At 39.5% G+C, this 25,279-nt stretch overlaps 1 protein-coding gene across 4 annotated transcripts in view; it reads right to left on the bottom strand.

The window, feature by feature from the left end:
• Nucleotides 1–25,279, bottom strand: part of sgsm2 (small G protein signaling modulator 2) — a 97,457-nt gene that overhangs the window by 30,890 nt on the left and 41,288 nt on the right. For 2 of the 4 annotated variants that reach the window (XM_067593853.1, XM_067593850.1), the window contains exon 3: nt 7,214–7,382. In XM_067593853.1, coding sequence (XP_067449954.1) covers nt 7,214–7,382 — 169 coding nt within the window. Of the gene's footprint in view, nt 1–7,213; nt 7,383–13,725; nt 13,795–16,099; nt 16,343–25,279 lie in introns of those variants that run through there. The other 2 variants (XM_067593852.1, XM_067593851.1) reach the window with 2 other exon arrangements.

Below are 25,279 nucleotides of genomic sequence, written 5' to 3' on the forward strand. Positions count from 1 at the left end.
TTGCATTACTTGCACCACAATACTGATCGTATGTGAAGATGATACTTTCAGTCTGTTTGTTGCTCTGTTGACCTGAACTTCCTTCTAGTGCCTATATCAGGTCAAAATATCAACTTTGCAAACCAGATCTCTCAGTATTTAACAGGCATGTCGGTAAATTTGATTTTAATGATCCTATGTCTTTCCCTTTAAACCCATAGATATTCAGTTTACTACCATGTATGACAAAGAAAAGCTGGAAACCTTCACAATTAAGAAGCTGAAAACAGTGAATTAAACGATTAATCAAATACCAGAAATGTTGCCAATAAATCGATTCGTTGTTTCAGCTTGTATCATTCACATTGGCCACTAGGGGGCACTACAAATGCAAGAAATGGGCATGACATAACACAAAGCAGACCATAAATCAGAAGTTGTTTGTCCAATCATTACAAAACTCACAGGATATGTTTCATGACAATGAATTTTGAAATCACTCAATAGTGGGCACCACCAGTTCCAAACATGCATGGGCCTGGTGCAAATTTGGCCATAAATCAGTGACAGTTTTTCCAAACATCACCAAAATTGGTGGATATTTTCAATTAAGCTGTTGAAGCTTTCAATTTCTAACAGCCTGTGCTGGCTTGAACCCTGGGATTACTGCTTGCAGCTATATTTTAATCTTGTCTTTCAGTTGAGAAGGTTAAGACCAGGGTGTTATCCCTGAGGACACAGTACTCAAGGTTGATAAAACCAAAACTGAGTGGGAGTGGGAACAAACCCTTGATACCTAGGCAAAGTGGCTCCTCAGGGTCATGGATTTCATAAGACAATGTTCACCATCTATGTGAGACCACTGTAAGTTATACAGTCTACAAATATAAATACATACTGTTCATGTAATGGTGACGTGCATCCCTGACTTTGGCATATCACTTTTATGCAAAGTACTATTGAAATTAATTTAGTTGGAAATTTGAGCATGTGCTATGCAAAGTATAAAATGTAAGTGCACATTACTAAATTAATGATCAAATATTAGGGCATGTCTTCATGAGTAATATAAAAATTATTACATTGTTAAAGTTGAGAACAATGACCATGATTTGCTATTTCTATAGAACTGTGATGTCCACTGACACCATTTCTGTTTCACCTCTCTTCCAGCTTGATGTGCCATTCAGTGAACAGGATGACACAGAAGATCAGGATGATCCTTCAGAATCACCCAAACTGTCTAAGTCACCGCTGTAGACACCTGGCACATCATCAGCGAGTACCTTATGTACTGCCTCCCCCCTTGAATGGTTAGATGAAGGAGCTTCCCCACCAGCTGTTAAGGAAGCTCCATCACCTGCCCCATCAACTGCCAGCAGGAAGGCGCAAACAGAGTCAGGTGTCAAGCGCAAGGGGAGGTCATCTGAATCTCACATCAGAGCTGCAGAAGCTTATTACTTGCTTGTTCTTGAATTTTAGACCGTTTCACACAGTCTTCATCAGCCATTATTCTAAGCATTTTTAGGACAACCGTCAAAAGATCCATAACAAGTGAATAAGTGGACCTTGAGTGGACATTATTTTGTAAATTGCTGCTGCCAAGGTCAAGAATCAACTCTCAAACTCAACTTTTAAGCCAAAATAGATGTGAAGTGCTCATAATAATGGAAGGTTTGAACATGTACAGTTTCACAACAACTGAGCAAACTTTATCTGTTGATGAGGACTGTGTGATGCAGTTGAAAGCTCCAGAACAAGTGAGTGCGTAAGTGACCCTTGAGTGGAGATTGTTTTGTCAACTGTTTCCAAGGGCAACGATAAGTTGTTGAGCTGAAAAACCTTGTATTTGTAGCCCAGTGTGTTGTTCAGTCAGCCCACTCTTTAAGTGAGGCTTGCACTTAACCCGATTGGTGTATCTCGCTGTCAATCTAAATATAAATCGTCCTCTTCATTATGAGCAAAAGGAGCTATCATTATTGGTTTTAACTCCTCCTTGCTTGTTGCCATGGTGATCCATGGCAACATGTGTGCACCAAGTTTGGTGGTGTCTCACTCTGTTGCAGTGGGGGAAGGAATTGTAAAAATACTATTGTAATTATTGGCCTGAGTTCTTTATTGGTTATGGCATTGTTGTAAATAATGTGTATCCAAGGTGTCGACCCTGGACCCTGATGAAATCAGAAAGGTTGGTGATATGTTTTGACTGGAGTAAAAGTTACTTTGAGTGAAGGCTTGCTCCTCATCATGTTTTCCTGGTGTTATTTATCTGTTGTATAACATCATCAGATGTAAATCTGTTGTGTAAGGATGTTATATATATTATCTCAAAAGGGACAAATAAACTTTTTTTGAGACATATTTAAGCCCATATTGTTAGACCATAGTATGACAAAAACCTCACAGATTTCACTGATTAGTTGGATTTCTGAATGTTGAACTGAATGTTTGTTGACGAACAAAAATAAAAATATACCCAAATAATACAATCTACATGTATTTAATCCTTCAAATACACAGTGCATTTCACCAATCTTTGAAAGTTAGAGGAGACTTCTTATTTTTGGTCTTGGACTGCAATGGTTAACTTGTGGAGTGTAACAAACCACAAATAACCTTTAAAGGTTTTGCCTTGTTCAGAATATAAATATTTCTATCTTATTTATTCCTATAACACGAAAATGATGCAATGTTGGTGCTTCCTTTGAGGTTTAGCAGTTCTTTGCTTGGCAGAGTAGCCATTCTGAAGGGAAGGGGTGCCAGGAATCTTCACCACTACTAGGATATGGACAGTTTAAAGTGCCAGTTTAATCTTTGGAATAAATCTATCTCAACAGATTATTCCTTTTTTAGTGCATAACATAACATAATAACCTAATGCACACTCACACCATAACAATTTTTAGGTTTATCTTTCCAGCCTGTTTAGATCTACTGTATTTGTGCAAGGAAATTTTTGTGCATATCTGGGTTCTCCAATGGACGTCATTGTGCTGGCTGCTTAATGTCGAGATGACCAAAGCTCGTTGTGCTTGTCCTAGCTGAATGAGAGCAATGAATATATTGTCCCCAAAATGAGTTAGGGTTAGGTAAAAAGCTTTATTTTCCAAAGAAAGAAGCAGCCTTTATGGTCAGTGTTGGTAAATGTTGCTTCACTGGGTTAGTACTTCGTCTTCAGAATGAACTTTGATGTGATGTTTTATCAGACAAAGATTAATATGCATATAACATAAATCACTGTGAATAACGCATTCAGAAAACAGCACAATAAACTACAAGATGATGATGATATATTGCCCAATAGAATCTGTTCACACAAGTGTATCATCTATTTGTAATTATAGAGGGTTTGATCAAATGTGTAAATCACCTCTATGAAAACATCCCTTTCTACAGCATGCTGTCTCTCTTCTTCGCTGTGCTCTGTCATTGGTCTTTCAAATTTCAAATGTCAACATGTAGCTAACTGAATTGATTACAATGATTACAACCAGATTGCATTTTGAACTGACAAATGAATATGAATGTGCAAAGGAATATGTCAGGGTGATTTATTATGGATGTGCATGATGTGAATTTCAGTTTTTTCTATGGGGTTTTAATGGTGTGTTGCACTGACATAACAGCTACAACAGCAGATGTTCAGTACATTTAAATGATTTTTGTGTGGGTTATTATACACAATAATACTGGAGATATTTTAAAATAGTAATACAAGTTTATGAGTTGTAAAGGGTTCAGTATGATTCAAAAATACCTGTTTGTAAGAAGTGCTGTCCAAACATGACTAAGGACAAAAAGTCTTAAATAAAATTCCCTAAAAAACAATGTTGAGAATTCCAACATCAGAAAAGTGTGGTGGAAGGGGGTTTTAAACACTGTTTGATGATTTGACAAGCACTCAGTTTGAAGGACACTGTTGCCTAAAATCCAAAATGCCTCCATGTGGAGACTCACTGAGGTATAGCCTGATAGCTAATGGCTAATATGTACTGTGTGTGACATCCACTCTAGGAGGTATTACATTAGCACGGAGCTGTTGTATGATGAAGAAAAATACTGTTTTTTTACAACTTGGATTTTCAGAGTTTTGCCCTCCAATAATATTTAGTCATTTTCAGTAATTACTCCCTACTGAAATGTATCCATTGTAACATTTTTAATATAATGGATACATTATACCTACATTGTCAAACCCAAAGACAGTGTAGTCTGTATAAGGTGACAGTAACAGCTCGCACAGCAAGCATTGGTCAACCAGGAGTAAACATGTTAGCAGATTAGCTCATTAGCTGTTGATGGTTCCCCATACTGTTCATGTGACCCTCATTTTACAAGTTGTAGCTGTCCCTTGAAAGTCTCCAATAAACTGTGTTGGATGTTTACAACAGACAGTTTGGGTGAATCATTACCATTTTCGTTCATTTTCTGGTGAACCATCTAATCATCATTTGTGTTTCTTGCCCCATTGGACTTGCACAATGCTGGCACATTCAAGATCTACATTTGTTTTTGTGAATACAATATTATTAACTAAGAAAATAAGAAGCCAGGCATAAAAGTGGATTTATGTTTTAATGTGTATCAGAGCTGTTGCCACAGCAGGTCTGCTGCTAGCACTGCAGCATTTCAGTAGGAAATGAATGCAGATGATATGCTAGTCTTGCTCTTTACCCTGTGAGTCAGAAAGAGAAGCAGAGGAACAGAGAGAAGAAAAGAGGGTGATGTGTTGGTAATTTATCACTGTGGTCTCTTGGTAAGAAAAAAGATAAAGTCAGAGGGGGAAGGTTATAAAGGAATACATCACTAAGACACAAGGAGCCATAGCAGGATGTCCAATTGCAGCCTTTGGCAAGCAGAAGGTAAAATACAACCCGTTTACCAGACCTGGTGAATCACACACACACACACACACACACACACACACACATACAAACACACACAAATACACACACACACACACAAACAGATCCAGACCATCCAGTCCTGTTCTGCTGTAATTACTATTCACTTCACCACTGCAACTCTTTATTCCACTGTTGATGTCTGCTCATATTCTCTCTCTCCACCTCATGTTTCCCATCATGCTCTGTGCCTCTTTCGCCGCCAGTGGCGCAAACCAGGTTGCCTTGGCAACCAGGATAAATGAGAGATGGAGCCCTGAGGTGGGATGAGGGGAGAAGGGGGAGGGTGGGAACATGGCTGTGTGTGTGTGTGTGTTATGAGTGTGCATGAATGTATGTATGCATTCAGGCAGAGGGGTGTGACTTGTGCAAAACCAGATCCATAAACAATAATACGCTTTAATGTTGTGTGCAGTCTGTCTGGGGAAATAAAGGCCAATGAGATGTGACAGATGAACGAGAGACGGCAGCTGATATTCAGAGGGAGAGCTGAGCGCTCGGCATACGCAAACATGTTTAACTCCGCTGATTTACATAAAACAGCAATGTTGCAATAACGTCTCGCTACACATTCTGCCTGTGTGTTCTATTGTTTTTGCATCATTTATGCAGACTTGTAGGTGTATGTTTGTGTGCCCATTGCCCAAAGCTTTCTCTCCTCCATTTGGAAGTCTCTCTCTGCAGCCCTGGAGAGACACGTGGTAGCCATGTGGCTCCCGGTAATGGACAATTAATGGGCTTGCAAACAGCTCGGCTAGTACCTAAGTGCCTGCAGATAAAGCAGTTTATCATACTCTGTGTGTACACACATACACGCAGAAATACATATGCAAACACGCATGCAAGTATACGCACCAACCCCCTAACACACACGCACACACACACACACTCCTAGAAACACACCCGAGGCTTATCACAGTGTGCACACAGATTGCTCAGCTTTAGTAAACACTCAACTGACCAGAGATTGTCTGTTGGTGATGGAGTGTATCTGTAGCTCTGTGTTTTACATGGAGGAACTGACCTGGTGTGAAAGGAATGACAGAAAGTTGATAATGCCCAAATAGAAAATAAATATTATTGGTAGTGTGTGAAACATCTTGAATACTTCAAAATTAAATCTTTAGGGGGTCTCAAATATTAAGGTAATTGTTTATTATTTATCTATCCTGTGAAATTTATTTGCATGTTGAAATGTTGAAAATGGAGAAGCACAGGAAATGTGACTGATAGTAAACAGGCAGTTAATGTCTCATGTTTGTGCTGCAGCTGCATGGACATAATGTAAGCACAGCTCCCACAAATTTGTGCAAACTATAAATGTATGATAATTAGCATATTAATAAACACACAGCTGAGGATGATGTGGATGTCATCAGTTTTGCAGGTATTTGCTCATTAACCAAAATATTGGACACACTGAATTTGGACCACTTTGACTAGTGGTGCTAGAAAAAAATTTAGGGGATGACCTATTTCAGTGGACCTCACCCTCTGAAGACCATGAATGTGTGTATTTGATCCATTGATTTAATCCATCCAATAGATACTGAGATGTTTAAGTCTGAACCAAACTGACTGACCTGAGGTACCCTAGAGCCCACAATAGCTAGCTCTGGTAGTGTGGCTAAACAAGACTAAGCTACAGCCATGCTAGCAGTTCTGTGAGGCTGTACTTAGGCACAGTGGTGCTTTAAGATATGCAAACTGTTTCTGTATGTGAAACTAAATCTCTCCAACTCACACTTCCAATCACACCTCCCAGTCTTCATCAGCAAATGGATACAATCTCCTTCCTGTGATCAACATTCAACACTTAGCCAGATCCTTGTGCTAATCAGGACTGTGAGACGAGGTTGAAAGCTGTAGGATGTACTGCAGGAAGACCTCATGGGATTGCAGGTGTTCCTGTTATTGTGTCCACCCTGTATAAAAACTGTCGCTGATGGTAAATTTATTGCGGCTGATGTTAATTAGTTGATGTTCTGGTGCATAATTAAAGCTACACTATGAGTCTTATTATTCTCCATCACAAAGTGGGTTGTAATGGAGAAGAATGTCTCTTCCCCTCTAATTAAGGCAGCAGATTCACTCAATTTGCACAAATTACATTCTGATTGTGGTGTCAGGTATGGTCCCTGGTGAGAAAGCTCCAATCAGGAAATGATGAATTAAAACTTAAAAGTGAAATCGAAACTGTCTCTTAAGTGGCATTTAGTGAGTGCTCACTCACTGCTGCACAGAGAGAGTTGTGTAGAAGTTGTATAAATTCAGTTAAGTAAAGTGGACACAAAGTGACAAAAGGGGGAGAGGACATCTGCATCACCAACCTGGTGAGATCAGCCTGCTGCTGGAGTTGCTCCTGCACTTTGCGGCAAACCTCACTGGCGGTGTCGTAGACTTTGCCGACCTTAGTGAAGAGGGCTGCAATCTTGTCACTGCGGAGAAAACCAGCTGCCCGTCTCTTCAGCAGGTGACCCAGGCAGGCCTCAATGGCAGCTGGAGAGGAAGAAGCAAGAGTGGAGTTTGATTATTTGGAGACTAATGAAGATGAGAGGAAAAGAATGGAGAGGTGGAGCTGAGAAGAAAAATAAAGGAAAGGCTAGAAGTTTAAGAACTTACTGAAAACAAAAGATATAGGATGAGACAGGGATAGTGAAAATCAATGAGTGAGTGAAACACTCATTACTATCTTCAATGAAGAAACTAGAAGGATGGCACCTTCACATAACAGATAAGACTAAGGCTGTATTCAGACCAAATCAGGCGGTGTGGCTCACCACCAGGGTTGAGTGGAGGTGTGTGGGGGTGTGAGAGTGTTTATTTGTGCTCTAGAACGTAACCGTGGTGAAACATTCAGGAAATAATGTTTTATTGATCTGATTCACCAGCTTTCTCGCTACCAGTGCTCCCTCTCTTCATTTTCTCTCCAGCTCGCTCGACCACCACTGCTCTCTCTCTCTTTCTCTCGTCTTTTTTAAAGTGAGTCGGGAAGCCAACAGCAAAGTCTATCTTTACTTTTCACGTTGTCAAACATAGAGAAATGTCCTCCTCTCCTCCTACTAATGTCTTTGTCTTCCTTCATGGCAGAGTTTACAGCTCTGATCAGTCTGATCTCTGGCTGTGATTGGCCACTGCAGGCTTCAGCCGCAGTGACGTCAGGTTGTGTTTCTCTGAAAGTTGACCCTGGTTCATGTTCCCGGCCGCAGGCTGGTGCAGTGCCGCTGTGGCCAAAATGTCTGCAGCCGAAATGCACTATCCCCATTCCAATGAATGGGAGGACTGACCTGATTTGGTCTGAATATGGCCTAACAGTAAGTTGGTGGCTGAGAGAGTTCAACGCACTGCAACTAAAGAAAACACATGCGGTGGATTAAAGAAGCAAATGAAGAAAACATCACCACTTTAATATAATTTTCCTGGGAAAAAAAGCTACAAATAAGTTAAACTGTAGTAAATAAACACATTCATCAATTTGACAACACATATGTGGCATAAAGAAAATGTGTATGTATATATACACATATATGTATACACAGTTGACCATGACCAGGTAATGTGAATGACAGCCATGGAAAAAAGTAAGCAGTTAATATGACATGAGTTCAGATTTTTTTGTCAGACTACTGTTTCAAAGGTCATCCATCCTATACTTCAAAACTGAAGGTGCAACTCATCTTTTCAACCTCCAGGCTTTCTCAGAGTTTTGCTAACTGACTTGTGTGTGGAGATGATGTTGTTATTCTTTCCTCTATAACTCTTGTTCTAGGGGAGAGATGACAGCTGCAGGAGCAACACAGTCACCTGAAATGTGATTTTGAGAAGTGAGATGCAATCACTGGCCGGCTACATCACCTTTAAATATTTAGAGGGCTGGAGGTAGTAACCTGTGTGCAGCTGCTCCCTGAGCATGCCCTTTACACTGCCGGTACTTGTGTTGTCCATTCATAACAGATAAAGATAAGATCATATAAAACTTTAATGATCCATGGGGGGAAATTGGCTCTCGGCAGTGGTGATAGAAATCTGCAAGAAAAATGGTGGGCTGTAAAATTATCCCACCTGACAATTTCTTTACAGCAACAGAATGTAAGTGTGAGACTAGAAAGTAACACTTTGAGGAAATCTGCATTATGTAACTCATGAGAGAAGCCCAAGAAAATTATTTTGTAGTTTATGTGCAAGATATGCAAGGAAGAAAAAAAAAGCTTTATCACGAATTACGTGTACAGAATGTGCACAAGATGGAGGAAGCATTTACCAGAGCTGTTTTTAAGTCTTGTGGATCAAGTACAAGAAAGATAGGAGTCAAATTCAGCCACTCCTGAGGGAAATTTTAGCCATATATTTATCATATTTTATATTTATCAGCACTGATCATGGTTTGAGTGTAGATGATAACTGTACAGTGAAATCTGATTAGGCAGCATGGCTCACGAGTGAATAGAAATGCTTTAAAAAATAAGTGAAAAAATAAACATGGAACTGGATATCAAGCCTAAATGGCAGCTCTTGTTAATATCACTAAACAGCTGCTACTGGTTTGTTAATCTGATTGTCTATGTTTTACATTGGAACAACTAATGATCAAAATCAACAAGCTTAAAGTTAGTATAATTAATATTTTTACAATGTAATGTATAGTGCAGTCAGAACACAGGTTTATAGAAGGACAGAAAATAATATTAGACTTTGATATTGGTAACTTGTTATTAACATAACAAAGATGACTTCAGATCAGTGGCCACATAGGCTCATCTCCACATTATAGAGAAATATTGTTAGATTAATGCAAAGCCCTGAAAGGCAATTATGAGATGGCTTTCAGGGCTATTTACCCTGCCTTCCCCTGTGCATGGGGCTACCTGTCTCCCTGCATGGGGGACAGGTACTGTAGCCTATTTTGCAGTAATTTCAGATGGTGTTTCTGCAGCTACAATCATGTCTCATTAAGCTATTGGAACATTTATACAAAAACATTTTATCAGATTTTTTTTTTTTATCACAAATTCCACGCACAGTATCTTTATCAAAACAAGACAGAAAGTGTAAAAATAGGTTATTTCTCATAATTATTTCAATACACAAGTTAATAATAGTTTTTAATATTTTACTCCTGTAATAATTAAGTGCAGAACAAGCACATAAATAAGAACTAAATAAGGAGGAAGATAGATGATATGCTGGATAAGGGGAAAACTATTAAGCTACTTGTTTATGTGTATAGATTAATTGCTTGAGTTGCAACTTAAAGAGTGCATTAGGTTATGGAGACACTGCATCCATGTTATTACCTATTCATGACAGCGCAGCATTTTTCAATATTTATGTGTCCCCGAGTCAGGTCTCCTCAGCTTTTAGCCTATAAGTCTCAAGTAAGCTGAGTCTTACCACAAGTCAACGTCAAGTTGCAATTCCTCATTTTCACAACTTGAGTGTGACTAATCCCCAGTCTAAAGTCTACAGCTCTACCATATATACAGAAAATGTACAATGCAAAAGCACAAATGCATTGTTACATATATCTACAGGACATTTGTGTATCAGATACATACATAGAAGTAGCCCAGAGAAATGCAATGACTCATATGCTGAAAATGAGGGAGAAATGGAGGTAAACAGTCTCTTTCTATCTGTGACCCATCCATTAGCCGTCTGCCTCCTGCTGTAATTGCTGCATTAATGCTTGGCCGTAATGAGCTTTGTAGGGCTGATGGTAAAAGCAACATTGTGACACGATTACCCAAGCAAACGTAAACAGAGAATTAGCCTTGTTCTCATTTTGCTGTATGTTTTGAGATGGTTTTAATGATCAAAGTGGTTTAATAAGTTTTTAATAATGTGCTGACTTATTGGTAAACAAAAACTGAATAAAGTGTTTTGGAAAAGGAACTGCATTCAAGTAAATGAGTCTCAGCAGCCATAGTGAATATGTTTATTAAGCCCATCTGCATGACGTAATTCATATCAGTGCTGAGCTTCTGAGGCTGTCTGCCCCTGTTTCTCCTCTGTGAGATGAATCTAGTGGATATTACTGTGGAATATAATGACCAACAACAACATCCTTCTTTGTGATGCTGGGAAAAACCTTCTGCTTTATGGGTGTAATCGTCTTGCTTTTATTACTGCTCTTGGAGTCTTAGAAGAAGAGCTGAGAGGCTTGAGGTTTTTAGCTCAAAAAACCGTCAGCAGCTTTATTCTGACAGATTAATATGTTAACCTATGGAAAGGATTGTTGGCATTCGATAATACTTTTGTGGTGCTGTTGGAAAAAATCTCCCTTTATCCTATTAGAGGGGGATAGTCAGGATTAGCGGCTGTAAAGTTTGAAATGAAGTGCGGGTTTACAGGGAGTGTGTAAAAGTGTTGGAGGGAACATTAATGCACTGTTGTTTCTGTTGAAACACAAAAATCGAGCAGAGGATGCGAGCAGCTCTCCCGGGGGAGAGACCACACCTCACTCCTCTCATTCTGCTGCCTTCCCTCACGACTGGACTGCTAATTCATGTCTTGGGTGTCTGTGGCTCTGATGAATCATCAGTTGTTTTCATATTGGGGTTGTGGAAAACATGCAGAATTTATTTTTTTTTTGTATTTTGACATACCCAGGACCACAAGAGCAGAGGGACAGCTTATCCCAATGCTGCTACACAACACACAACAAAATATATTCAGCTTCAGGAAGCATATGTTCCAAATTCCTACAGCTCCTGCACCATCCATCCATTATCTTCTTTCCATATCCCCCCTTCTTATAATAATGATAACATACATTTAAAAGCCTGCTCACACCAGCATATAAAACAACATTTTACAGCAAAAAAAAATAATGAATTTGTGGATTTGCACTTTGGTTTGACCTACAAATTCATGCCATTGCCCAATAAATAGTGAGCTGTCCTTGGGTAACAGAGCTTGGGAGTCCAAATCCATCCAGTTTTATTTAACCTCAGAGTTAAGAGTACAGTAAGAGTATAAACTGCTCCAACAAAATTATCAGACAGAGACAGGAGTCGATGGTACAAATACATCTTTTGTATAATATAAACTCTGTGAAGTTATTGTCCCATTAGTGAAAGACATAACAAGCTTGTTAAGAGATAGCAAGCAGTTAGCAAGCTCATTAGCTCAGAAAACTGCTTTCCGCTTCTTCAATGAAACTACTTATTGAATGAAATGATTTACCATACTGAGAACAAAATGTTACTGGGGAGTAAAGGTCCCAGTACAGAGAAAACAGAGCTCAGGTGGCTATTCTTACAAATGTCTCCGATGGCTACTGTGTTAGTAATTAGCTCACAGCTACAGTAGGTCTCCAACTAGCCCTGTGGGTATTCACTGAGTCACCAAGCTTCTCGAGCCACCTATTTCACAGACAAATGGATACATTCATCTGTCTCACTTTCCAGTGTGACCCGGCCTTAAAGGACTGGTTCACAATTTTTCAAGTCTGTCTTAAAACAACTGTTAGGTGCCCATATGAACACTGAAAGAGGTTTTCCTCATTGTAATCATTCCTCCTTTTCATACTGGCTATTAAAAGATCCCCTTCAACTGTGCTTTCAATGTAATGGATGGGGGTGAAAACCCACAGTGTCTCCACAATCTTATATGAGGCTTCAGCAGTATGAGTTAGTCATATCATATGGATATCTGCCACATTTACAGTCTTTTTAGCATCAAATTCCCTCTTTGTGTTTCCTTGTGTTTCCCTGTTGAGCTGCAGTGGAAGAATAGTAACAAAAAGAGGAACTTTGGCACTGAAAAGACCAACTTTGAAAGATATCTACCTGATTTGACTATTTGGACGACTGTAGCATCATTTTATCTTCAGAGAAACTTTTAAATACATTTTTGCACAGATGGAGGACTGTGGATTTTGTCCCCTATCACTTTCATTCTCAGGGCATTATGATGGTTAGTGTGAACAGGTGGAATGATTATGGCAAGAAAAACATGTTTCAATGTTCATTTGGGAAACTGACTGTTTTAACACAAACTTGAAAAATTGTGAACCTGTCCTTTAAAGTAGCCATTTTCAACCAGTGGGCTGGGTCCACTGGTGGGCCTCAGAGTGCCATCTAGTGGGCCATGGAGGCAGTAGTACTGCCAAATGGTTAGCTTAAACTTAACTTTTGGTTATTTACAAAGATAGTTATTTTATATCTAAATGTCCTCAAGAATTCACATGAATAAAAAACATGAATGCACAATTTCAATGACCAGTTATATTTGAATATCACGATACCAATCATGACACATCAGGTAGAGACAAAGATGTTGCCACTGTTAGCTAGCTAACATTCCCTCAGATGCAGTGACAAAATGGATCAGTTCTTCAAATGAAAAAGTGATGCCGGAGACAACCCTGCACCAGTAAAAGCTCCAAAGCATATGGTGAGGAAATATGACCCTGAATACATTAAATTTGGATTCATAGTGGCAGACAGTGATGCTGAGCCAAAAGCAGTGTGTTGAATGTGGCGAAATCCTGTCAAATGATAATGCTAATACCATTGAAGCCCTAGAGACACTTAAACACAAAGCACCCAGGATGTGTTGGGAGGCCAAAAAGGAACGAGCTTCAGGCACAACAGAAAGTCACCACAACATTAGGAACTCAATCAAAAGCCACTTTGAAACCTAGCTATATGGTTGCTGTTCATGTAGCTCATAGCGAGAAACCCTTTACGATCACAGAGGAGCTTATTTTGCCTAGCACTGTGGATATGTGCCAAGAGTTACTGGGAGAGGCAGCTGCAATCAAAATTCAGTCAATATCACTTTCCAATGACAGTGAGCAAAAGTATTGTTGGCATAAGTGATGACATTGAATGTCAACCTAAAGAATAAAGGCAAGCCCATACTGTCATGAAGGCGACTGGAGCACGTGGACCCAAATGCAGATGACGGCAGGCAGGCAGGATCAGATGCAGAAATATTTAATGAAATAATACAACAAAAAGTCACAGGAGACACAGGAACATCAACCATGACCCCCAGGAACAAACACAGATGACTTGACAAGAACTGAACTCAAAACTGGACTATAAATACACACCAACTAATCAGGGAACGGGAAACAGGTGACTAGACACAAGGGCAGGCTGGGAGTGATTGGCTGAGGGAAACGGAGCAGGGCAGGGCTGACGAGACTGATACAGGGCAGGTGTGGGGAAGACACAGAGCAGGGCAGGACTAACGAGGGTAATGCAGGGCAGGTGAGAGGAGGAGCACATGAACACAGAAGGAGAAAACCAAATCCAGGCAACATAAGTGCAACAGAAATGAAAGAGTCCCTCAAAAAGTCCAACTAAAAACAGAAAAAGTTTGAGGGCATCAGATGGATAACAAAACCCAAGGAAGTCAAAAGAACAAAAACACAAAGAGTCCAAAAAAAACACAAAAGTCCATTCAGGGTGTGACACATACTTTGCCATACAGCTGGATGAGTCGACTGACGCTAGCAATGCCACTTTATTTTTAGCTAGTTTTTGTAAGATACTGCAGGGACAGTAATCTTCAGGAAGATCTACTGTTTTGCAAAGAGTTTCCCACGAAAACAATGGCAGATAATGTAATGCATAGCATTGATGATTACGTCACTGATGAAGGTCTTGATTGGTAATACTGTACAAAATTGGACAGACAGCACTGCATCAATGACAGGAAAACATTGTGGTGTTGTCAAACAGATCCAAGAGAGGGTGCCAGATGCCAAGTGTACGCAGTTTCTTACATAGGGAAAGTCTAACAAAATAGATATAACCAGAACTGCATCAAGTCATGAACATAGCTGTGAAAACTGTCAACTATATTAAGAAAAATACACTCAACGCAGGGTGTTTTGCTGCACTCAACTCAAGGTGCTTTCAAGAGAAATGCATTCAACTCAAGATGTTTTGCTGCTCCATGTGAAAAGACTTGATGCAGAGCATTCGCAGCTCTTGTACCACAGTGAAGTAAGGTGGGCTATACATATCCAGTGCTATAACCAAGCATTTGACTCAGTTGTCACAAAAGTTTGCAGACTACTTCCCAGAGGACCCGTGACATGGAAACCTTTGGATTTTGAACCTTTTCTCTGGGGATCCTGCTTCAGTAGACATGGCTCTGTCCACTGTGATGGAAAATGAACTGACAGAACTCTCAGACGGCAGCCTGATGCTTCAGCTCACACAAGTTGACCTGGCTTCATTCTGGCTGCCAGTCAATATCCCTCTCTGTCAAAATGGGCAATCAAATTTCTGTTGCCTTTCACCACCACCTATTTATGTGTGTCAGGGTTTTCCTTTGTGACTGACACAAAATCAAAGGAAAGGAACAAACTCAAAGCAACTTTAAATGCTACTCTGCATGTCAACCTCTCACCCATCCCACCATGACTTGATCTTATTATTTCCCAGAAGCAAGCCCACATGTCTCACTGCGGGTAAGCAGAATATTCATTTTGGTCATTACAGCTGACAGTGGCATAACACATATTCCCAGCTGAGTTATTTTTTTTTGTCATGTTATGTTGGGAAGGTGGTCCTCGGAAATTTTTTAACAATCAGAAGTGGGCCTTAAATTACAAAAGGTTGAGAACCCCTGCTTTAAAGTATGCTTCAAATTAACTAGTTTGTACAAAGTTTTGTCAAAAGGCAAAAGTGTTTATGCCTGTTCCAAATGATCACACTCCAAGGTGGGTCAAAAAGCCTACCATCGTAGAAAGTGGCATGATGTCATGAATTGTACAAATGGGGATAACAGCGAATAGTTTTGAATAAGTCCCCCTTAAACCATTCATAGTGTTGCGCTCTATTTTTCACATGAAAAGTGATGAGTGACATAGCTGTGTGAAGAATAAAAAAGATAGCTTGAGGGTTACAAAACAGGGTCTGAAGCAGCCCCCCTATACTGACATTGAATGTGTAGGGCAGTGGTTCTCAAATTTTTGGGGGCCAGGGACCCCATGTAGGGGAGAAATTTTTCCAAGGACCCCCTCATAATCATAACACCGATTAAACATATGCTAACTACCATTTGTACTCTTAGATGCCATTGAAACTATTTGTATTCTAAAACATTTCAACCTAAATACTTCAGACCTCTTTCATAGTGATAAACAGAAACATGTTTCAATGTGAATCATGTTAAAACCACGTATATACTTTTAAACAGAGTCATTTTATTCAAATTGCATCTGGACTCAACGTGACAGCATTTATACTCACCCATTGTCCTCCCAGGCACCTCCTTGCAGAACAGAAAGTCCTCCAAAATGTTCCCTTCCCATGGATAGTGAACCAAAATAATTAACTGAGCCACACTGGCAATTTCTGTTGATTCGTCCAACTGAATAGAAAATTGCTCACAAGCATGCAATCTATCCAGTAGCTGTGACTGAATGTTAACTGAGAGTTCATCAATTCTCCTCCTCACGGTGTCAATTGAGAGGTACAGCTTTCAGTTAATGAGCTGCTTCTGTCCCAAGCATGACTTCACACATTTCAAACGCCGCTGGAAGTATGAGTTCTTGTGCAATTGTGTTTGGCTTCTTACTTTTAGCAATACATTGGGCCACCAAAGAAGAAGACTTCTGTGCTTTCTCTGAAGTTGTGACCAGTGTTTTCTGGTGGGTGTATTCCTTGCTCTTTCAATGGAAATATTCTTTTGATTTGCCCTCATATTTTGGGTGCTTTGCAATCAGATGTCGCTTTAACTTGGTTGGCTTCATTCACTAAGGCTTGACATATGACGCATTTTGGTCTCCTGCTGACCAATAAAAATTTCAATAAAACCAAACTCAGCTAGCTAGCTGGCTAATAAGCCAAGCTAAGCAGCAGCAGGAACAGTTCATTGTGCCCTGAGTGAAGTGAGTGATTCATGACAGATTGATGTGATGTTTCATGATCATATCAGAGTTCTACTGGCCAAAAGCTAGCGTGGGTGGGAGTAATAGACACAACGTTGGTTATGTAACGTAACCCCAGATTCTATGAGTATAGGCGTACTTGTAATATATTCACTGACCCCCTGGCTATGCCACAGACCCCACTTTGAGAACCACTGGTATAAGGCATACTGACACCTTTACTGTATGTTTAGACAGTGCTGCCAATCAGTATTGGTTACTAACTGTGCAGTACCTCCATGTCTATTATGACTCAAAAACCACACAGCAATAGACAGAAGTGGTGAGAGTGCTTGACTGAAGAGGACTTTGACATCCATTTCAAGTGGAGTCTCCTCTTTATAGTGTAGCTCTACTGTATGTAATGGAAATGTGTTTGAAGACTGTTTTGAGTGAAAGTCAGTGTCTGACATTAACTTTTTGACTCACCTGCCAAGGGGGCTGGTTGATGAAAAAATACACTGGCCAAGCATATTTTTTAACAGCTAAAATAATAAATTGCCTTTCTGTGTCACATATACATTTGCTTCAGTATATTTCCTTGAGGTAATAAGGTATTATATTGAACACAAACTTAAAGAAGAGGCCAGAACAAAATTCTTTTCCAGTTTAAAGGCTGAACATGACAAACACTTGCCAAACAGCAGAACATTTCACAAATCTGAGCTAGAACATTTAACACAATTACAATGATAAAAAATATATATATATATATATATATATATATATATATATATATATATATATATATATATATGAGTAAAATTAAGTGAAATCCTTTTCCAGTCATTTTTCCTCAACAAAATAAATATCTTAATAGAAAAATTAAGTGCTACAGTGTGATACAGCACATATGTATGATGGCTCAGACTGCAAAGTTAGTGACATGTCCAGTAATACACGATAACATATGCATTTGACTAAATTACACAAATGAAAACAACCACAATAAATAGCCTACAGAAATCACCTTTGCCCAGATGAAGTTGTGACCTGACATGCTAACATGTTGTGGTAAGTGTATTGTCTCATTTCTGGTTGCTGGTGTTTCTGTGTTACTAGCAGCATCTTTACTGTTCTCAACCCAGTTTTTAAACTTACACTAGTTCTGCTCAAGCATTCTTGGCACTCTCCTTCTTTTAGCAACTTTCTCACAAATCCCACAGTTGTTTATACATTATTCAGATCTTCTAGTTACTTTAGCTTAGCCGTTAGCAATGGCTTCTCTCTCTCCCTCTCCTACTCTCTCTTGCTCGGTGTGTCTTATGTTTAGCTATTCTGCTGCCTCCGTTAAAGATAATGGTACATGTAATAAATGTAGTTTATTTGCCGTGATGGAGGTGACGCTCAGTGAGTTAGAAGCGCAGCTCCACACCATGGAAACCCAGCCATTACCTCCTGTAGTTAGTCAGCCCTCAATAGCTGGGGCGAGCTGACCCAGCATAGCTCCAACGATAGCTTCTCTCTCTCCCTCTCAGTTTAATTATATCAGACATTTATCAAACATTTGTGATATTTCTATCGAGAAAAATTGATATAATTATTATTATTTTATCGCCCAGCCCCACTTCCGAGTCGTTATGCTAGATATTTTATTACATGAATATTTTGATACAAACATTTACCCACCAACGTGGCAGATAGCCTTCCGAGAATAACTTGTCAAACGAAAATCTACCTGCATTTGGCGCTTGGCAGGTGTTTATTTTGGAACCTGATGAAAGTTAAAGAGTTTTGGCCTCTAGAGGGCAGAAAAAAATCATCATCATCAATAGAGCTATAATAGCTTAGCAAATGATTTTTCACAAGGTCACAGACATTTGACACGTTATAGCAGGAAAAGCAGAGGTGTACTTGTTGTTTCCAACTGCAACCCATTTCAGTGTCCCAGTTCCAGGGCCCTGCTATTGTGCATGCTGACACACTGGAATGGTTTATTGGGATACTTCAGTGGACCTGAGCCATCATTAATGTTATTACAGTAGTTACACCTGTGCTATTCTGCAGTAGCAATGAAATGTCTGCTTTGAAAAATGTAACTGCCCTCTTACTGTACACATTCAGCAAATTTGAACCAACATTAGCACAAATCTTGAGTCAGGCCACCTGGAGAATGTAAGTCCAATATTCATTCTCTTTTTAGCTCTGTTTTGATTGAAATGGGAAACATTTGACTTGGACTCAGCACCGCATGCAGAAACATTAAATACAATATACAGTTCACAGAAAATAAAAAACAGTTAAAAGAAATCATTACATGAGGACACTTTATACTACACAAAACTAGACCGTACATGACTACATGGCATTGCACAAACCCTTGACCAGCTGCACCATTCACCTCCATAAGTTTAAAATACAAACTCAAAAGAATGCTGTAGAGGTTCAGTCTACATCAGTTCACTTCAAATCTTATGCCAGAGGGAAGAAGCTGTTCCTCACTGTGGAGAAAATGAGCTGGATCTGTTTAGTAAGACAATGCTCATTGATTGCCTAGACCTGGGTGATTCTTAATACCCATCATTTTCATAACAGAATGCACCAGATGAATGATTTGAGCTTTCAGTTTTACTGATAAATTGTCAAACCAGGCAGTGATCCTGTATCTAATGATGCTCTTGAAAGCTGCGCTGTAGAACAGTAAAAGAGGCTAATAAGCTGTGTAATACTGCAGATATGAGGGCTACAGTAATTGTCCATGATTTTGGCACCTCTTTCAAACTACATGGAGTAATTTCATTCAAAAATGTTGATTAATGCAGGTTTAAGTTTCTGAGCTTTAGGTCATCATTTCAACTGTAATATAAAGCAGTTAAATACGTATTCTTGTATTTAATAATGTTTCTACATTCATGTTTCTCTTACCAGTGGCAATAAAATTAAGCAAGGAAAAACACTGTTGGGTTCAACTGCCGACAGCTCATGCATTGTAAATAGACACTGCTTCCTTTTAAAGGACCAGTGTGTAGGATTTAGTGGCATCTAGCTGAGAGGTTGCAGATTGAAACCAACTGAATAGCCCTCCCCTCACCCTCCCCTTCCAAGCGTGTAGGAGAACCTATGGTGGCCGCAAAACTTGCAAAAAATTTCACTAGAACCTGTGTTTGGTTTGTCCGTTCTGAGCTACTGTAGAAACATGGTGGTGCAACATGGTGGCCTCTGTGGAAGAGGACCCGCTCTCTATGTAGATATAAAGGGCTCATTCTAAGGTAACAAAAACACAACAATTATTATTTTCAGGTGTATATACACTGATTAAAACATACTTACGAATATTATATTCCATTTCTGACAATAGATCCCCCTAACGTCTCAAAGGTGGGGAACTACTGAATATCCAACCTGCCTGTAATTGTGTTTGATGGGCCAATGGTGCAGACCACTTTCTCTTCTTTAACTGGCCAATTAAAATGATTCATTTATGTAGTGGCAATATATTTGCACAGTTACTTTCACTTATCTTTTGTATTTTCATGATTTGCTTTGAAAGCATTTGAATATGGTTAGAAAATACACCATAAAGTGTTTGAGAGTTAGTGGCAGGTGGATCTGGTGCTGTCTCCACCGAGATCATTAGCAGATCTAATGAAGACAAAGCTAATTAGGCAGTACCACTTGTCTCGCTTTGTGTAGGTATCTGTCTGTTTGACAAAATCCATTTCAGGTTTCCTGTGTGTCTGCTGCTGTCTCTTTTAGAGGTCCAACTCCTGTCTCACCCCAGTGTCTCAGAGAAAGTTATCCCCATTTTCTGTCTAATGCATCATTGGAGACCGCTGGCTTGTGTCTCAATACTTTCTTTATGCAATCACATATTAGAAATATTAATTCTTCCACCATAGCTTGCAGCTACCAGAAGAAGGACTCAAGTTGGTGAGCAAGGACGAATTTCTGCACCATCTTTGATTTTACATGGTTTGTTGCTTTCCCTCCTGTGATTTTGTATTTTCAACATTCCTCTCATAACAAATTTAACTGTTGGGTTAGATGGTATGACCTGGCTAAGCTTACGTATTAATTATAGCACATCTTAGTTAAGGTGCCAACAAGTTACAGTTACAAACAGTGGCATGAAAACATCTCAATACTTTCACTTTGTGAGTAAATAAAAGGCTCTAATACATTGATATTAACAAAAGACATGACACAGATCTTCTCTATTGATCATAACATGTCTGAGTATGCATAGTTTTATTTGTCCCATGCTCATGTTTTCAACATGTACGGTGATAAACGGTGTGGCATGTTTTAGAGAATGTGATAAAAGGCTAATGTACAATAATAATTGTAAAAAAAAAAAGAGCAATAAAAAACAACATATAAAGGATAAAATATATGCAAGTATTCATATGTTCAAGTGCATATTATCATAATAAGAAAACTGTAAAATGCACATACAGTATATCAGAGTTATACATAGTAATATAGAACTGCATGTACGTGTGAGCTATGATTAATGACTTTAATAATCCTGCTAGCTTTAGGCTGTGCCAGCTGACAGACACACAGGGTGCATGTCTGTGTCTCTAAATTATATGTGACATAACTGTGCGTTAAATGTTTAAACAGTTGTGATACGGTTTGGTTTAGGCTTAGAGCATTTAAAACAGGATAGCTTTCTTTTGCAGAGAGTTCAGCGGGGCCCTCAGCTAAATAATCTTACACCAGCAAATTCACTTTCTTTTAAAATATGCTAAAAGTTCATGATGCCAAACAACAAATGATAAAATGATAGTGTAGTAAAAGTATGATTTAAGTGATTAAATCTATTTTTTGGAGGCAAATTTCATATTTAGTCCAGGCAATAAGTCTTGGGTTAAGGTACATTCAAATATACAGTAGATCCATCACAAGATTTTTCCAGCACACTGTCTGATATAAATGTACTCTGGGTTATTTTTGTCCATTTCTGACAGTCTATACCTGTTGGACTTTATGAGTCATCCTAACACTCCTCAACCAAGTGCAGACAAAGAGATAGTGAGGGACACTGGCGAAACAACAGCAAAGAGTGTCCTGAGACAGATGGAGGAGATTACGGGGCAAAAAATAACAGGGAGGGGGGAGAGATGAAAAACTGAAGAGATGAGAATGATTTTAGCACAGACAATGGGAAACAATCACTCTTTCCTCTTACTTTCTCCTCAAGCTGCCCAACTCCCACAAGGAAATCACAAAGTCTGCTGCCAAACAGGTGACAAAGCACTGTTTATGCAGCAATTTCTGCAGCCATTCAGTCTTAATGGCAGCTTCAAAGGATCTCAGATGAGAATGTCCAGAAAAAAGTACTGGGGTTTTGGTGTGACGCAAGTAGCTGCTGTTGTTGAAACAAAGCAAGACTATGTAATATCTAAAGGAAGAAAGAGCATATTCTTCCTCCAGTACAGTTCAAGTCATAAGTATTAAACCTCACACCTTCATAAAGGGAACCCATTATGCTCATTTTCAGCTCTATATTTTTATTCTTGGACTCTGCTAGAGTAGCTTTGCATGATTCACAGTTCAAAAAACTCCTTATTTATCTTATTCTGGCCCTTTCTTGCAGCCCCTCAGTTCAGCCTCTGTCTCTAACAGGCAGTCTTAGCTCCTGTCTCTTTAAGGCCCCCCTCCTGGTGAGCCCACTCTGATCTGATTGGCCAGCTTTCAGGAAGCCTGCTGTGAGGCAGCTGTATCAGAGTTGTGATAAGTTACGGTCGATGAAAACCCAACATTTCCTACTTTACTGCTTCATATTAAAAGCTTTTAAATGACTAAATAACGGGAGATTTTTATTTTGAAGAATTTACAGGGAATGAAACATGTTCCTCACCGAATTAGCAGAGCTTTGTTAGTGGCACTAAAAACCAGTTGACACAACGTCATATGGAGATATTTGGAGCTCTTTATTCAGTGGATCAGTTAGAAATAATGCAGGGAGGAACAGTACAAGCAGAAACAGCCACAGTGATGATGACGTTTGATGAAGAACTGCAGACGACCAGCACACCTCCAACAGGTAAACTACTTATTTTAATTTCCTGTGCTGTGTCATGCAGTCATAGCTCGGTGTGACTACTCCCAAAACAATTGAAAACTGCCATAATATTAGCGGAGTGGAGCAGTGAACTTGCATGCTGTGCATGGAGCAGATCACATCATATAAAGAAATCCATCATGAGCTGACGTCAGCTCGGGCTGAAAGTAGAAAAAAAACAGAAACTGAGCGTTCAGAGCAGCCAATGCTTTTTGCTCACAGGAGTAACTTCTACATACGTTCACCTCATTAGTTGGCCACATTTAACATGAACATCCTACATTGTAACTGACAATAAGGAAAAGCATAATATATCCCCTTTAATTCAATACACTTGCGGAGTTTGCTGCTATGACCTTTCTTGGTCTGGTATGACCAGTAGCTTATGGTAGGTAATGATAGCCAATGTTAAAGTCTGTGTAAAGCAATTGGCACATCTGCTGAAGGCGCTGAAAGCACATCCCAACTAAACCTGAACCTCTGAACTTCATGCTGAGCTCCCTTTAAAAAATATACAATTTATAATAGGCCTTATTTCAAAAATAAAATAATGCTAGGAGCCAATATTTAATTTGGCACAAATTTTGTAAGTGAATGTGGACTTCAGTAAAAATGTAACTTAAATGAGTAGTTAACAAGCGATCCATCACCAGTCATCATTATGTTAAATTGTAGTTTTTTTTCAATGGAGTTTGGTGACACCGTTACTCACTTTGCTGAAAAGCACTGGTGAGGGGCTGGAACCACAGCTGCAGGAGTACATCTGTAGTGACGGCAAAGTCACTGGAGTAGTGTCTGCAATGCAGCCAGGGTGAGACTGGACAGAGCACGGGCAGCCACACAGGTGCGTCTTCCGCAGCAGAGCTGGACCAATAATGGGATACGGATATATCCTCTGGGTGGACCAGAGCTTTAACTACGACTCTACCTGTCAATGGATGCTTCAGCTGGGTTTGGAATAACTCCATGAGCGCTACCGTTGACTGAAAATGGCCCCATTCAACAGCAACAGCTAATACTATGACACCATCGGCTATCAATCTGGCTCCGCCGGTTTGGAGAGAGCAAACTGGGGAAGAGAGGAGAGCTAACGGCTAAGCTAAGGCTAACTCCTCATTAGCTATCCCTACCCAGCATTTTCCGTGCTAATATACAGTCTGTGGCGAACAACATGGATGAATTGTGACTGCAGACCACCATTCATAAAAGGATTATGGACTGCAACTTCATGATTTTTACAGAAACATGGCTTAACAGCAGCGTTCCCAATAGCGTCATTGAGCTACTGGGGCGGATACGATAGCTAATGACTCAGGTAAGACCAGAGGTGGGTCGTGGGGGAAAATTCACTGAAAGAAAAAATACTCACTGAGCTAACCCTTTCACAATACAAATAGTGATCTAATTGTAATCCATTGTCAACATACAAATATTCATCAGTGCAGCTTTAAACTCAATGACATTGGTTTGCTGCTTTGCACCGCAGTGAAACCATGTCAAGTATGCAAAACACTGATGGTGAAATATGCATGTTTAAGTTGTTCATTTTCTATTGGCATCAAGTAAATAAAAGATATAAATAAAATAAAAAACTAAACTAAATAAACCAATTAAATCAAATGCAAAAAAAATGTGATCCTTCCAGAGATGCAGAGTTATGACTGCCAAGAGCCTGTACTTTTTAAGTTCTCATTCCTTTAATACTTTTTTCATCATTTCTGATTAATGACTGCAGTCAGCTGACTACTCTAAAATTAAAGCTGCTCTCTTATATCAATGGCTCCAAACTCCTGTGAGATGAAAATGAAAAATTTTAATTTTATACCCAAAAATCCTGCTGTAAACTAAAGGAAAGGGACAATACAGGCAAGAAATCTAAGTCTTAAATTCATTTAGGTAAACAGGGAAAATTTGGGATTTTCAGTTAAGTCATAAATATCCGGTAAATATCCGGTAAAGCTTTAATTAACAGTCTTACCTGAGTCATAAAATCTGTCAGTGATTCTTATTAATAGCAGCTTTAAAAGATGCCAGCTTCCAGTAGCCGGTGGCTGCTATTTATCAACAAGGATGATAGCTGAAAAAGCCTTCTGGTGGGAAGCTGGTGTGTCATGGAGTTAAAGGAAAAGCGCAACAAACCAAGACAGCATGATGTTTAGAAATCCCAAAAGCTGATATTTGTTTTGTAAAGATGAGAGTGTCCCAACAAGAAAAAGAAAACAACAGGACTGTTGACAGTGCTGGGCAGGCAGCACTTTTCTGCTTCAGGTGAGTGGTGTGTGTGTGTGTGTGTGTGTGTGTGTGTGTGTGTGTGGATCAGGGTCTCCTGAATCGGCTCCACTAGATTTAGTGTAAATTGACTCAGTTGCTCGAGGTTTCTGCCTCTCATGCCTTTTTCTACTCTCTTGCGTGGGATGGGAGGATGTTTCAAGGAAAGAGGAAGGGAGGGAGGGAGCAGAGACGGTCAAGGGGTCAGCCAGGTTGACATGG

This window comes from Thunnus thynnus, chromosome 7 (genome assembly GCF_963924715.1).
Source record: "Thunnus thynnus chromosome 7, fThuThy2.1, whole genome shotgun sequence".
Taxonomy (NCBI): Eukaryota; Metazoa; Chordata; class Actinopteri; order Scombriformes; family Scombridae; genus Thunnus; species Thunnus thynnus.